Source organism: Passer montanus, unplaced genomic scaffold, assembly GCF_014805655.1.
Source record: "Passer montanus isolate IOZ18808 unplaced genomic scaffold, ASM1480565v1 scaffold14, whole genome shotgun sequence".
Classification (NCBI taxonomy): Eukaryota; Metazoa; Chordata; class Aves; order Passeriformes; family Passeridae; genus Passer; species Passer montanus.
Window position 1 is genome coordinate 14668897 of NW_024360941.1, and position 16452 is coordinate 14685348.

Consider the following 16452-nt stretch of genomic DNA (forward strand, 5'->3'; position numbering starts at 1 on the left):
CGACACTTTTAGTAATGAATGCTGTCTTAATGAAGCTGCAGAATGAGAGTCAGATTAAGTTATGAGAGTGTGCTGGACTATTCAAGTGAGGGGCTTATTGCTATTCTCATTTGCACATTCAGATGTGCAAACTTTGGTTTTGTTTGATCATGCACTTAATCTCAGACAATAAAATACACTTCCTTACTTACAGTGTTAGTAGCTGGTGTTTGTTTAGCTCTTACTTATGTGACTTTCATCCTGGCAGTTGCTGTAGAACAGAGTGGGGAAAGACATACGCATTTGCAGAACACATAGGTCTAGGAGGTTGCATGTACCTCCAAATCCCTAGAATGCTGGATTTCATTTCTAGACAATGTTATTAAGTATCTTGGTTACCTAAGTAAAAGATGGGCTTTATTCTTTAAAAAAAATTACTGAAATAGTGTTCCACTACTGAATACAGAGTTCTCCTCAAACTTACCTAACATTAAAATTCAAAAGTTGTCAATTATTAAAGGAAGAACAGTGTTATTAAGACACTGTATAAATCTGCTGGAGTATCTCTGTGTCTTATGTGCTTACAAATAGTCTGAAATTGAAGATGGAGTGAACAGCACAATATCCTTCAAGATAGGACAACAAGGATGGTCAGAGTTTATAAGTAATTAAATAGATAAGGACTTTTCATCTTAGCAAAGCAATTGCTATGGGCAAGGAAAAGAAGGGTTTGAAAGCTGATTAAACTTACCATTGAACCAACACTCTCAGGAGTGAATCACTGGAGGCTGAGATTTTGGGAAAAGTGCTAGCATTGCTCTCTCAAGCAACCACTTACTACTAGGACAAACTACGAGAGTCAGCGTACTTGTTAGGATCAGTTGTCGCATTTTGGGGTAGTCTGATGGTAGTGTCATGGTTTGAACATCTTATGGGAAGTCAAAATCTCTTGCAAAGCTTCAGGATGTCTCATTTCTGCAGTGGAACTGCTGTTCTACTTTATTTCTTCCATATCTTAGAGCCAAGATGTAACTGATTAAAATTAATGCTCCTTGATAACCGTAACTTTCAGATTTTGCTGCTCCTTCAGTCTTTAAACAGCCTAGCAAATAGCCCAGTAGAAGGCAAAACCTGATAGTTTATGCCTTTGGAAGTGTTAGTACTCTTCAATAAAAAATGCCTGTCTGATTGCTTGCAAACATAACTTGTACATTATTTCTGCTTATTGTATCAATTGTCTAACATGGTTTTTGACTTAGAAAATGTCTTTGACTGAAGTGTACAGATATTGCTTAGCTACCCTGTGGGGTGGGTTTGTTTTTGATTTGGTAGTTTGTTGGGTTTTTTTGTTCTTTTATAAACCTCTTCACAGTACACGTAGCGGTGATACTGTGTATTCTGAAGCAATGAATGCCATGAGCATATGAGAACTTAATGTAATCCACTTTTAGGAGTAGATTGTCCTTGTAATGTTATAAATGTTTGTGTGAAGTTGTTACAGGAGCTTAGTCCTCTCTAGAATAGTTTGAATTAGCTTGGCAATAGACTGGTTTACATTAGAATATGACATTACTGAGGCAGCAGAGAGAGCTCTAAAATTTGCAGGTAATGTTGCAGTAAATGCAACATTACCCGAACCGTTTTGTGTTTTCCTAGTGCTTTCTTATGGGGCATATTCAAGCAACACTGAACAGTATGTTGGGAGGGATGCCTGGTTGCTGTGGATGATGCCATCTCTGCCTTCAGGTATATGTGCTGAAAAAGTCATACTTCTGTCATTGTGTTGTGTTCCAGGATATGGACAAGTAAACTGGTTGTAGTGTAATACATTAGCATATGAAATGCTTACCATGGTTTTTAATTTCAGGTAATCATGACCATATACTACATTTTTTGTGGGGAAATGCTGATGCTGCATTTTACCGGGTATCAAAACATGTTCAGTTAATTAGAGCCCTCTAGACAGCCTCCCTGCACGTCTGGGCACGCCCTCTCCTTTCAGATTTATTCCCCACCCCATGTCCCCCCTTCATACAGGCTTCACAAAAACAGCTGATGGGTTTGAGTAAATACTCTGTGATGATTTGCTTGAAAGAATCAAGTTCCAGATGGAGTACCAGGAAAAGTGAAAAATTATTAATGTCTGCATTGTGACACTAACACAAAATAACTGGAATTCTTGCAGTAATTTGTCAACCTGTGAGTTGAATAATGTATTGTAATTATCTGGTTTTGATTCCTGTTTACCTCACACTGAACAATGACTGTCCCCCTGCCCTTTAACAGCACACCCTTGGACACCTCTTGCTAATTAGTAGAAGTAACAAGGTCTTGCTCTGAGCCCAGTTCTGTATGTTGTAGTGTATTTAGTGTATTTCTGCGGGATCTAGGGCTGTTGGCAATCAATCCCTTCTCTTTTTAGGAGAGTCTACTTGCCAAGCTTCTTTTGTTGTGATTTTTTGTTGTTGTTGTTGTTGTTGTTTGTATTTGTTTGGTTTTGGTTTGATTGTTTTGTTGTTGTTTTCCAAGTGGTACTGCTGTTACCCCAAGTTCTTATTTCAGTTGAGGAAGGGGGAAACGTAGAGCTCAGGTACGGAAGACTTTTTCTGCTGTGTGTAAGCACTGGAGGTACCAACTGAAATTTGGTAAGCCGAGCTTTACTGAAGGCAAAACCAGCTGGACTGTTTTGCACTGCACTGTAATGTGTTGTGGAGGCCAAGCATTCATAATGCTTGATGTAAGACCAAGTCAAAGCAAATTTATTAGTATTTAGTTTAGAGAATTCCTCCAGTCACTAGTTGCCAGGGACAGTGTGTTCTCAGCGAGAGCATCTGTTGTGTCTGTGTTTCTGCTACTGACCCCCCCCATGGAGGAGATGCTGGGCTGAGGTTAATTTTTCATTCATCCTTCTATGGCAAATCTAAAACTAATGAATTTCTCATCACCAGGAAGTGTTTTCATAAGCTTAATGAACGTATTGTTGTATGGAAAGTTATGGAATGTCAATTCTTTAAGGAGTAATGTTCATTTAGATTAGACATTTTTAAATACCATAGCAGATCCTCAGGAATACCTCTCTTTCTATGCAGGATTCTTTCAGGACTCTAAATATAGATGTGAAGCTGTATTTTAAGCTGCTCTACTTGTTCATGAAAGTAATGATTACTGTAGTGATGATTTGCTTTAAAAATAGTTGAATTAGTAATTTATTTCTACAGATGCTCTGGCTATGTTAAAGTCCAGAGTACTGAGTAACAAACTTATATATGTAAATATCCACCTTGGTATGTGCAACTTTAATGTGCTTCCTCATTTCTCCACTCAGTAACAAATCTGCTTTTATTTTTTTGGAGCTACTTCTGCATCAGTTGAAACAAACTTCACTTAGCTACCTGTGCTGTTTCAAATTTTGGCATTATTAGCTACATATGTTGTAAGGTAATGCACCATTCTTTAAATTATTGCAGTTTTATTCTTGCTGAGTCTTGAAGTTGCCTATTTTCTGCAGAATGAAAGCTCTTGGAAAAGGTAAGACTTCTGGTTTGATTTGAGCTACTGCTGAATCAAAATGGAATCAACTTTTGTTGCATGACTAGGTGAGCAAGCTGTGTCAAGGGCTAGTATCCAGACAAGCAGAAACAAGTTTCAATGTGTCAAAATAACAGTGAAAGCAGAGTTTGCAAATATTTTTCAGCACTTGATTTTGTGATTGACTTAAACTAATGGAAAATTATTCAGAACAGATTCTTGCTCTGCCTTCAGGGAAGACTTTTTTTTAAAGAACTCTTCAATCTGCCTGAAGTTTCCTAATTAAAGGTGAAAGTGAGGGTACTACAGTTGTTTATGTTTCTTCAGGGATTGAATAATAGTCGGTAAGCAAAAGATCTAGATCAGCCTTGAAGAACCAGGAGACGTTTTAGCTAGGCAAGTAATTTCATCTTGGGGATCGGAGCGGGGCAGAGGAAGGTGTGCTGTCTGATCTCAGTATCTTTTTTTTTCTCTTTTCTTGATCTTTTTATCTTCAGTCTGAGTCAGATGTTCAAAGTACCATGTAAAGACAAGGTTGTGGGCCAGAATCCGCTCTGTGTTTGGTTCATAGTGAGCAGACAAATTCCTGAAGTTCTACAGTAGTCTTTCTTTGGACACTGCTGTTTTGTACTCAGAACTGTTTATGGGCCCTGCAGCTTTATACTTTTCATGAGTATGATAAAGGCTTTGTTTTGAATGTAGTCACTCAAGCTGTGCTTCCAGCTGAAGAAAGTAAGATTTAAGGAAAAAAGTGAATTTTGAATAATGCAAGAAGTAACTTACCTTACCCTACTTAGTGTGCTGGCTTCATTTTATGCTTTCCAAAGTATTTGTGCATGAGAGTTTATTTTCTTTCCCCTGCTGTGGTTTCCAGAATGGCTTATATGGTTTCTGTGAGGATTTAAACTTACTTGTTAAGGAACAAATCAAGAGTCGCTTCTCAGAACAAACTTGTTTCCCAAAGTCTTTGATTCCTCTACAGAAATATGATTACAGAATTATTCTTCAATGTACTTAATCAGCATTGCTATGCCAGAAGTCTAATATTAGTATTATCAATATTATTATAATCTTTTCTGATCTTGTTGCAACTGTCTTGTATTGTATCCAGTATTGTCACCATAGTTGAAACAGTGAAATAATTTTGAACTTTAATATAATTCTTATGTGAATTGTGAGTTATTCTGCCCACTGTCCATACTTAATCCTGATGTACATGTCCTGCTGCACCATATTTCAAATATGTCGTTATATCAGTATCCTTGTTTGGGGACACCACACTCTGATGTCTGCATTTTTGTTTAAACACCAGAGACCTGTTTGTTTGCTCATTGTTTTTGATGACAAGTGTCCTCCTTCCTGCTCTTTGATTGGAGTATAATCTGTCATTCCAGACAGGTGAAGGTGTTCAACAGGTGTTCATTTTCTTCAGTTGGGAAGCTAACCTTTGAATGCATCTTCAGCCAGATTCCCTTGTCAGATCCAGTGAACTTCTTCCTACCCATTCAGGTTTTAATTGCTTTGGAAGCCCCCTTCTGGCCGACTCCCCACCCACTGCAACCATATATTATAACTCTGAAGTTCTTCCTGCCTCTGGTCTCATTTTTAGTGCTAGGAGCCTTTCATATGGAGTGCTACAGAGGTCATCCAGCTCCTTTGGACTGTTTGATCTTCTCTGTCATTCACATCCTTGTAGTTTTGGTACTTAGGTGCAATCTTGGTGCTCATTAGGAGCTTGTCACTGTATGTTGCAAGGGTTCTGTGCTGTTTTTTGTTTGTGAAACTCCACCCCATGTGTGGTAAGTTGTCCTCCACCGTCAGTCCATGTCAATCCCACCCCTTTACCTTTCTCTTGGGTTTTGGTTGAGGGTATATGGCTCTGCTGTGCTGGAGAGGACACTGGAATTGTTTTGTCATTTGGCTAATCTTGTGTCATCTTTATAGAAGATGGAGACAGTTAACTGATAAGGAATTGCATTTCAATGACTCTGAAAGGGTCCCACGTGCATCTACAGTTAGCTGCCTCACCATCATGGGGACAGGGTACTGCTGCAGCCCCAGAGCTGATCACAAACCTCCCTCTCCTCTCTATTTCAACTCAGATGTCTTAAATAACCCTTTTGAAATCTTCAGCTGCCTCTGCTATGCATTCCTGCCTCAAAGGGCAGGAAAAAGGCCTTCAGGCCAGAGAAACAACAGTCTCTAGGTGCTCTGCATCAAGGGATGAGGACTGAAGTTTTTCTTCACTGGGGTTGTTACTTCTATGTTGCTGTTCTGATGTCTGACGACTAGGGAATGCTTACTGTCTTAAAATCCGGGTTTGGCTAACTTTTTAAAATTTCTTTTTAATTCCAGAACATTTGAATCTTCTTGGGAAACATGAAAACAAAGAGCTGCTTTTAAAATATCTTCCAGGACAATTGACACGTTCCAGGGAAAATAAGTTTTTTTTCCTGCAAAGTTCAGAAGAATCTGCATTCTCTGAGATTTTAAAGAATTATAAAATGAAAACGGTTTAAAATTTAGCTTTCAAAATGAATGTTGGGAAGTCCGACGACAAAGCAAAGAATGGCTTGAAGTCTTCCTTACTTATAAGGGATGAAAATGGAAATAGCTATGCATGTGACAGAGGTACACCTTCCTCAGAGAATTGTGCCACCAAGATACACGGTAATTCAACTGCCCAAAGTATAGTGGCTGAGCATGAAGATGGTACCATTTTTGAAAATAAGGGTGACTTCAAAAGTCTTTTAAAACAGCAGCGTATTGATGTACTTGATCTGCAGAAGACACCTGGTAAATATAGCTGCACAGGAGTTCCATCGGGAGATACAGATGCTGCATGCAAGTCTTCTGTGACTGAGCAGACTTGTATGTGTCCTTTGAACTGTGGCTTGGAAGCAACGACAAGCTTAGTGAAAGGTGATTTTGCTATGGCAAAAATACAAAATCAGAGTATCAAACACTCAGTGCCTTACACTCAGACTGACTCTAAGTCTGTAGTAACTCTTCCTGCTTCAGAGCAGAGCATGCAGTCCCTGAAAAATGACAGGGCATGCTGCCAGCTGAGCACATTGGATGCTACTAATGTTACAGGTGAAAATCTGAGAACTGATCAAAATGATGACATACATCTGCAGGAAACTTTGGTCTCTTCTGAAGTATGTATCTCAGAGAAGTTTGATAGAACCGGCTCAGAAAGAACACCTAATTTCATCTCTGCAGGTGAACACTATCAAAAAACCACTATCATGAATGATAATGAATCACAGGAAACAGAAGCACAGGCTGTAGAACTATCTGCTAGATGTATAGATCCTTATAAGCTAGATGCATTATCACCATGCATTAATATTAATGAGGATGACCAAGTGAAATCCTTGCAGATTACTCCTTTCCATGACAAAACTGGGAATTCCAGTGCTGAAACATGCATGGATAGTGTTGTAAATAGTGTGCACCTTGTCCCAGTAGATCAAATGGATGGAGAACAAGTATCAAACAAAACTAGTGAACCATTAACCAAAGAACAAATTATCTCTGGAAATGCTGCTCTTCAGAATATGCACAACATTCCTTCTGTATCTTGCAGTGTTCCAAAATTAAAGAAGACGGTTATGCCTGAGTTGAAATGTGAAGCAACTTTTTTGGTCTTCAGTCCAACAGCTGATGGAAGCAATTCATCTCTATGTACTTCAACTCCTAAAGAACGATCAAAAAATAGGACTTTCTCTGTTCCAGCTTTGGAAGAACTTGGAGACAAGTCTTCCAGACTAAGACAAAGTGAAGCATTTGTAGGAGGACATAACAGATCGGGGCTTAAAGCTAGTTCAGATCAAACTGCAAGAAAAGCAGTATGCAGGTCTGCGATGGCATCAACAATAACCAAAGCAAAGAAATCAGAGATAGTTAGTTTTCCCAAACCTAATTTTAAAAATGTTAAGCCAAAGGTTGTGTCTAGACCTGTGCCACAGCCAAGAGACAGTGCAGCATTAAAACAGTCTCCCCAGTCCCCTCAAGTATCATCTGTCTCCTCACCTTCAAGGGTTGGTTCCCCAAGGCAATTGTCATCCTCTATAAAAGTGCTGAAAAAAACAGTAGATGCAGCTAAAGATACTAAAGTGGAATTGCCTGTAAATAAGCCCCATAAGCTACATGTTAACAAACACCTTTTCACTAGCCAGGTTGGTCATGCCACAACACATCCCAGAAATGCTTCCCATAAGGTTTCAAAAACACCTGTGTTAAAGTTAAGTCTGCAAGACGTTGACAAAGCAAGTGCTACCCATCCGGTGTGCTCCTTGGCTTCTGCTGCGCTTCCAGCATCTGGAGAGAGCTCAGAAGAGATGTTAAACGATAAAATGGAAGTGACACCTTGCTCTCAAAACATCGACCTGACCAAAGGTGAAAAAGAGGAAAGCAGCAACATGGGAGTGCTTCTGGAAGCAACATTGATAAAAGATATGGCAAATGAAACATTTGAAGTGCACTCTGTTCCTTTGGTAAGTTTTTTTGCTTTCATGCTTACTTGTATGCTTTGTACATTTGCAAAAAAAGGAAATTCAATATTGCACAGTGTGAAAATTGTGGAATGGGTTTGGTGTCTACAAATGTAACTGTAGTGTTGATTTCTACATGAAGTCTCGCCCTAGTAAAGACAGTGAAGTATTGTTTTACAGATTAGTTGCAGTTGGCTTCAACTGCAATTTAATGTCTCCACCTTCATCTTGTTCCATAACACAATTTTTTTTAGTACAGTCTTTTTTTAAGACAATACAGTTTGTAAGATGTCTAATAAAAGCAAGCAAGTCTTAATTTAGTCAATCTTGTAAAATTGCCTAGCATAACTTGGTGAGGTTTTCTAAATACAGCTTTTAATGTGCATTTCTTCAAGATTATTCTAGTGGTGCTGTAACTTCTGATAGACATTAGAGATAAATTGCTGGGTTTGGAATTTTTCTTTTCTTTCAAAATGCGCTTTAGAACTAGACTTTTTAAAATTAGTTGTGCAAATGTTGTGCATATATGAACAGTAACGTTAAGTCACACAAAGTCCAGAGACCAACAAGTTGGTGAAACATTTTTATTTTTAACATCTTAATTTCACTGTCTCCTTTGTGTAATTTGGGAGTTTATTTGTTTGAAGTAGAGCTGAGACTCATTAGAAGAGTTGGGAGTAGTCAGGAAATATTTCTCATTCAGAGGGCATATACCTGGTTTTAGGCAGTCAGCCAGCTGGAAGGTGCAAACTTCCTGGCCGGGAGGTATGCATGCGTTGGTTGGTTGGGAAATATTTTGGGATGAGTCAGCTGCCTGTCAGGAGAAATGTGCTGCTTTCAAGTGCACTGAAAGAAGGTTAAAAGAAAAGGAGAAGGGGAAAGAAAGGAAGAATGTCAGGATTGGGTTGACCAGGATTTCAGGAGGTGTGATAGCAACACAGAATTGGAGTCTTGGTGCTTTTTGGAATCTCTCCTGTTGCTGGCTTGTGGATTAAATAGCTTACATTAAATTGGTGAATGCAGGCTGCAGCTGTTACTGGTAAAACTCTTGTTGCCTGAATTTTTGACAGGCCTTACTGATTTGCCAGAAAAATTCCAGTGAAGCTCAGTATATGGGGGAAGCTACTTAGAACATTTTCGAAACATTGCACAAGAAAGTAATAAAAGTACTATTACTTGACTAATAATTTAACTTGAAAACCTAAGTAAGCATGAAAGCAAGGATGGTCTGTTTTAGTTCTACAGTCTTTAAGAGTTTGCATTCTTTATCAGACCTTACTTTTTGTTTAAAGAGTTGGAGAGAATACTTTTAATTCATTCCTTGGCCAAAAAGGAAAACTTTGTGATTTTAATTGTTCTGCTTCTACCTGAAGAAGCAATAGATAAATTTGTATAAAACGTGCAGTAGACAAATCAACTGGATTAAATTTAAGAAGTGGTCTTCTTCTTAAGTGGAAAAGTACAAATTAACATCTGAAAATGAAGATGAGGATTGTAGTAAAAAATGGACAGTTTGGTACTCTGACCGAATTGCTGTAGTCAGCTTGAGTCACAGAAGAGCACGTGAAGAGCTGAACTGTAAAGTGTGTCTTCATAGGCTTGACTGGAGTGGCCGTGAACTAAAGGCTGTATAAACTGGAGCAAGAATTCTGTGTGAAACATGTATAAACGAATTTCACACATATAAACCAGTTATTTTATACCTGTCCTGGATGTACTTCTGCACTTATGTTTTGTCTATGGCACCCCAATGTGAAGGATTTTAAGCTGTTGTGACATAAGACCTAGATCAGGTAACTAATTACAAGGACTGTGACGTTTCAGGTAGTACAGGACAACTAACTTTTCAGGGTCTTAGCATGTGTATTTCATTGGTTAAGATCTTGAGAGTAGGTGTAGTCATGTAATTAAGTGGTTTAATTAGAGTTTGGGGAGGAAGAGGAAGAAATTCTGATGACCTCTGTAACCTCTTTTCAGTGTGTTGGTCATTACTAGTGATTAGCTTCAAACTCATAGGTTTGCATTGCTGAAGGCCATTCAGGAGATTGTTTTTGAGGTTCTGAACTGCAGATGTGGACAATGGGATAAAGACTAAGCATGTTTCCTACTGGGGTGGTCAGTATTTCATTACATATGCTGCAGAGGGAGTTCTCTAGTTTCTCACGACGGTGTGTGGATTGAATTGTTGGCTTTTTGGTTTCTGGTTTTTTTTCCTTAAAACAGATGCCTTCTGTGAAAGATGGGACAACACAAGGGAAAAACATACCAAAGAAAGACCAAATCACACTACGAAGTGTATTAACTCCCAAGGTTAAAATGGTGCAATCTGTGTCGACCTTGAAGAGAGGATGTGAAAATAAAACTATCAGCACTATTAAAACACCTTCTCACAAAGAAGCTCTTCTGTCATCAAGCTCTGGTAAGAAAATTTTTCACTGGAATATTACCACTTAACCAGTTTCTTAAAATTAAGGTATCATACTTAATGTACTTTCTGACTCAACTTTTAGGGTGGTATGGAGCTATTATGTCAGTATTAAATACAATACTGTCTAAATTGTAAATTGCTAATACTGGGTGTGGTGCTATTAGAAAAATCAATATTAAATATTATTTATATTTGGTTATATTATAGTATTTTGTGAAATTACAACTACAATTACGTACAAGAGGAGAAAATAGAGTGCTCAGGTGCAATGCTCTTGTGATAAGCAACTACATGCTATCCCAATGGGATGAGTACTTATTTCAGGACATAACATATTTTGTTCAACCTAATTTTAGTGCAGCACTGTAGTTTCTAGAAAAGGGAGAACATAATTGAAGGTGAGACTGCTGCTTGAGCTGCTAATTAAGCTCAGACTGATTAATAGCAAGGGCAGGGATGAATCTCATCTAGTCTGTAGGCTGCTGCTCAAATCTCATGACTAGAAACTACATTCTGTAACTGTATTATAGGGGTTCAGAAGTGCTCTGGTAGTTATGTGCTGGGGTTTTTTAACCAAGTGTGGCAATCTAACTAGTTGCAAAGGTAGCCTGTCTATGAATGACTACACTACAATGCACTGTAATTTGGAAGGTACACACCCAGCTATACCCAGTAAAACCTGTTCTTTTTTTTTCCTAACCCACTCAATCTAAGATTATAAAACAGTAAAAAAACCTCCTCTTAATTATATACAGGCGGTGAAGTGTGATAAAATCTGTATATGTATTCCTTTATGTGATGAGTCCCTCAAAGAAAGTGAGTATAGGCTATTCTCCCACATGAGGCTTGCTCATGTGAGGCGCTTGCTCAGTGAACCAGGCACCAAGCTGTAGGCTGCCAGTTTCTTGGAGAACTCATCACCCCTCTAAATACCAACTCAAACCTTTCCTGTCTGTAATTATGGCCTTAGAAGAAGAGAGATGGTTATAGATATAGAGTTTTCCTTTAGGTTATTAATCCAGATAGGATTTATGATATTGTCACTAGAAATAAATGTAAGCACAGGTGAGTTACAGGACTAACTTCTTTCCTTCAGAAAAAAAAAAATACTTTCAGAAGAAACAGAAGTAATTTGCTGTTGAAAATAAAAGCATTTATTCCCCAGATTTTTTTTTTTTAAATAAACGTGTCACTCCTTAGCCAATCGATGTACGTTGAAATGACAGTAGTCAGTAGAATATTTTCCAGATCTTTCCTACAGGAAAAAGGCTGCTTAAACAAAAAGCAGCACTTCAACATTTCAAATCTGTAGTGTGATCTAGTAAGACTGGAACTTTAATGATGCATATGAGAAGAAATTTGTTTTCTCCATGCCCTTTTCCCAGTTCCCAGTTTCACTGGTCCTAGCACATATTACCCTTCATCTTGCTTATGCAGTTTTGGCACTACAAAGTAGGGTTTGATGCATTCAACTGCATCAGGTTAACTTCCCCATCCCTTACAAAGGGAGTTTTTAAACGTGTCCTTGCTCCTTGGCAGACCTTGTACTGATGCAGATCATAGGATAGGATTATGAAGTGGGATATGGGACAAAGTAGGAGTTATTTGGGACTGCTGCTAAAGCCCCACAGTATTATGCATCCATACCTTTCAGGTAAAACCATACTTACTGCTGTTTTTAACATTTTTGAAGTAAAATTGTACATATATTTTTTGTATCAAAGTGGCAGTTTGTAAACCAAACTCAATTACCTCTTTAGGCTAAAGCATTCCTGAAGGGAATAACTCTTCTTTCCAGTGGAGTCATTTGAACACTTTGGTATTAAACTCCAGCCCCCAGATAAATCATTCAGTAGCTGTACAGTTGTTTGCTGTCAGGATTTTGTCAGACTACAGACAGACTAGCTAAATCCAGAAAGGAAAGGACTTCTGAAGGTCGCCTAGTCCAGCCCTGGCTGCCTGTAACTGGGTCATTACTGAATTCAGACTAGGTTGTTCAGTTGTTTGTCAAGTTGAGTTTAAAAAATATCCAAATCCTAATGAACTTGGTTTTTCCTGAGGTACTAACATATGTGCAGCTATTTCTTATCCAGTTATTGATAGTATTTGGATCATTGGGCAACAAGAGAAGTTTATGTAGTTGCATCCATTAAATACTCTGAACAAAACAAATGATAGTTTAGCTCTATGTCAACTCTCACGTGTGTCTGGTGAGGGACAGAAGTGGTGCATCTGTCCAAAATGTACTAGTGTGTGTATTATTCCTAGAATAATTAAGAGCTTGTGAGGGTTGTGTTCATAGAATGGCTGTTTAAGAAAGAAAAAAAATGCCCTGTACAAAACACAGTTACAAGATCCTTGGAACTTGTCAGGAGCTAAGATTTTGGTAATTTTTTTTCCACTTGTAAAATTGAATTACTCAGTGGTAGCATACTACCCCAACACAGAGAATTTCTTCTCAGGAAATCTTCTGATTCTCACCTGAGCAGAAGACAGCAGAAGGAGAGCAGAACTCATATCGCAAGCACTGTATTTTTGTGAGGTTATTTGCAGAGCATATTAAGCTAGAAATAACTGGATTTATTTATTTCAAAATGGTTACTGAGCATTGTTCACCAATATTGGTGTATTTTAGCTGGAACTTGAAATTTTTTTCTGAATTAGAAATAGGTTCTCTAAAAGACAAATCCAGTGTACCAAAGTGATTTGGGAAATGATGAAGCCCCATTTCTGCAACTGTGACCGGATTTCCAGATTTGCTGCAGGCTAGGTGCCTCAAAATTATTCTGTAACTATTTATGTCTTTCTTCATAAGAGGGGATGACACTCTCACTCTAAGACAAAAATCTTAATTCTCTGTGGGTAATTTTTCCATGGTGGTGTGTGTAGGTTTCTGTAGTATTGGGTGGCAGGCTGTATGTCTTTTGCTATGCTTGTTTTCTGTCAATGAAAACATTTATTAGAATTCAAGACACAGAATAGCATGTTTGACTTACCCATTTCTACTGGAAGGGATCTATAATTTTGGAGCCCTGGTAGAGGACTTTGAACTAGTTTCAAAATCAAAGCAACTCTTGTTTCTGTTCCCATGAAATAGACAGAGCATTCTGATTTGGATGTATCTTAGCCAGTGTGGAGGAGTGATAGCCTGATAACAGTTGAGGTGTTATGGGTTGTGAAGAGTCGTGTCTTTGCCTCACTTGAAGGGAGGAGTTGAAGGGGATTGGAGAAGCCAAGGAGCTTTGGTGTTCCCATGGAACATCACTCCAAGATTTTCTGATATCACACCTATCCCAGCAACTGAGTATTACCACCTGTGCAGTTGAACAAAAGCACTGTGACAGTTTGAGCCACAGGAAATTATTTGAACAGCATCAAATAGAAAACTAAATTATTTGCAGTAAATATGAAAATGTATATGCCCACCAATGCCTTTTTTACCTTCTTTTGCTAACTACAACCTACCTGAAATTATGTAAGGGAGAGGAGCTTTACCTGCAAGTAAGACTTCTGATACGCTATAACTTCATCTCCACTTCTGCCTTAAAATTACACCATTACTTTAAATTATTTCTCATTGTAAGAAACTTCACATTCTTGTTGATGTTTTAGCTCTGTCAAGGTGAGAGCCCTGTCAAGATTTCTATGTAGTTGAAACTCTTTGGGAATCTGAAAGTATCGGTAATACTATTCCTCTGCTTATTGTTAAAAGACTTGCAGAAATAAATGGAAACCATGTAAATAATCTGTGTAACAGAAATGTCTCTTGTTATGTGATGGGGTTTTTTGACATTTCAAGTACCCTTTTGTCTCTGATTTAAATCACTGGTATTCCTTCAGCAGTATAGTGGCCCTGTGCTTTACTTCTAACTTCCATTAATCTAGTGCAGTGGTCACTCTCTTTTTCTCTTGAGGGTATTTTCATAGCATTTAACAAGATCAATGAAAGCTTGGATAAAGAGAAGCTTTAAAGTATAAATTCTGTGTTTCCTTGAAGATATTTTTGAACAAGTGAAACCATTCCCTTACGACAAGTTGATCATACTGAAGGACTTTTCCTGTGTTCTGCAACTACCAGAAGCATGGGAAAAAAAATTCCCCAAATGGTATAAAAAACATGTGTAAGCAGGTTTAGTGATACTTTTAAATACTGATTATCTTTTTAGTTCATAATTGCTTAATTCCTGCAGCTGAATTTTGGCTTGATCATACATTAAATATGTGATTGAGAGAAGCTTCCATAGTTAAACAGAACAGACAGTGACAGATTAAGACTCAGTTCGTTACTGAGTGTTATTGCTGTTTATTGCACAAAGAAAGGCTCCTCAGATGGAAAATTCAAACCAAATGGTTTCAGTCAGTTTTCATACAGCTGGAGACATATATAAGCTTGGTAATTCAGGACTTCTTGGTACAGCCTTTCACAATACAAGTGAAGCAGGACCAAAACAATTTAGTTCCAATAAGCATTCCCACAGTCCTTGAGTCTTTGTTCTGACACTGAACTGGAAGCCAACCCAAATATAGTTACTGAAAATAATTTTTCAGCTTATATCATTCCTGTTATCTACCATATGACTCTTTAAAGCTGGATTGACATACTGCCATGGGGAAAATATTTGAAAACTTAACTTCCAAACTTAACAACATAACTTCCAGGTTCTCTGGATTGAAACAGTTATGACTTTACTCAAAATTCTAGAATAGACAGTCACTTGTAAAGGTGTTAATATATTTTCTCTATAATTATATAAACTAGTCTGGAATGCACCAGGGTCTACTAATAAGGCTTAAAATTTCATTTCAGTCAGTCTTTTTACGCTTTTCTTTTACAGAACCAGCTTCTTTTTTGCTTAAAAGCAGATTCTTCATACACTAGCTTACCCAAGAAGATTATTTGTCCTTCTTAGTTGAGATTAGTGGGTTTCAGTCTCATTTTCTTTAATATATCTAATTTAAACTGTGTACTAATTTAAACCTGTGTTAAAAGTGAACTTAAAACTTGCATGTTTCCCTTCAGAGGTATAGGAAGGAGGAAACTAATACATGGGTCTCCACAGAACACAAGATCTGTAGTCCATAGTATGCGATAAGGCTTGTCTATGATCCTTCTTTGGTCATCATAATCCAGACATCATCTCTGCATAATGATTTTGTATCTTGTAACCAGTTCACTAAACTGGGGAAAAACTTACTCAGTGTATCGAAAAGGACTTTTGTCCAGTTGAAGAATTTGTGAGAGTTCAGAAAATAGTGTTAATTGTGAGGGCCTGAGAGCCTTGCTGTTTGTTGTTTCTCCAGTCAGTTGAGTTGGACTTGCCTGGTAATGTTTCCAGTCTACTTCGCCCTTACTTCCGGGACATCCTCAACAGGAATGGTTTGCTGGAAGCTGCCTGGAGCAATATATTTACTTGTGCTGAGTACTGACTGTTAAATTCCTGCCCCGGGTGTTGATCATTCAGCTACAAAATGGTCAATTCACAATTTGAAGCCAGAAAGGAGCCATAAAATGATGTAATCTGAATGTAGCTTTGTCAATTTGCTTTTAGCCTTGACTACGCACACTATCAGAAAAGCTTACCAAAACTTTGACACCTATTTTCTTTTGTTACTTTTCATTAACAAGGAACTCTTCCTGTGGGAAAGGCTCAGCTTGTGTTTTTGCAAGCCTTTCATAGGGTTCATCATAAAAAAATTATTTTGGAATAAAATACTTCCTATTTAGCTTTGGAAGTCAAGTTGACCATGAGAAACAAGTAAAAGTGAAAGGGATTTTGTTTGTGAGGTAGTATGGGATCTGTTGCTGTGAATGATTTCAAAGCAAGCTGATTTATTTATCTCTGTATAATTTGGTTCTCTGAGGTTTGAGGAGATGAGGGAGAAGGGGCAGAGGGAGTTGGAAGTATTTGAGTTTATGAGTAATTCAGATAATATGGCTTTCAAAAGGGGGCATTTCATCCTGTCAGATTTGCTTAAGGTGCCATCAGTGACCATAGTTAGGGAAATTAATTTTTCACG

General features: G+C 38.0%; 1 protein-coding gene across 1 annotated transcript in view; it reads left to right on the forward strand.

The window, feature by feature from the left end:
* MTUS1 (microtubule associated scaffold protein 1) overlaps positions 1-16452 on the forward strand; it is a 119779-nt gene that overhangs the window by 28074 nt on the left and 75253 nt on the right. The window contains exons 2-3 of the mRNA XM_039699845.1: positions 5863-8009; positions 10230-10425. Of these exons, the coding sequence (XP_039555779.1) occupies positions 6042-8009; positions 10230-10425 (2164 nt within the window). The 5' untranslated portion in view covers positions 5863-6041. The remainder of the gene's footprint in view (positions 1-5862; positions 8010-10229; positions 10426-16452) is intronic.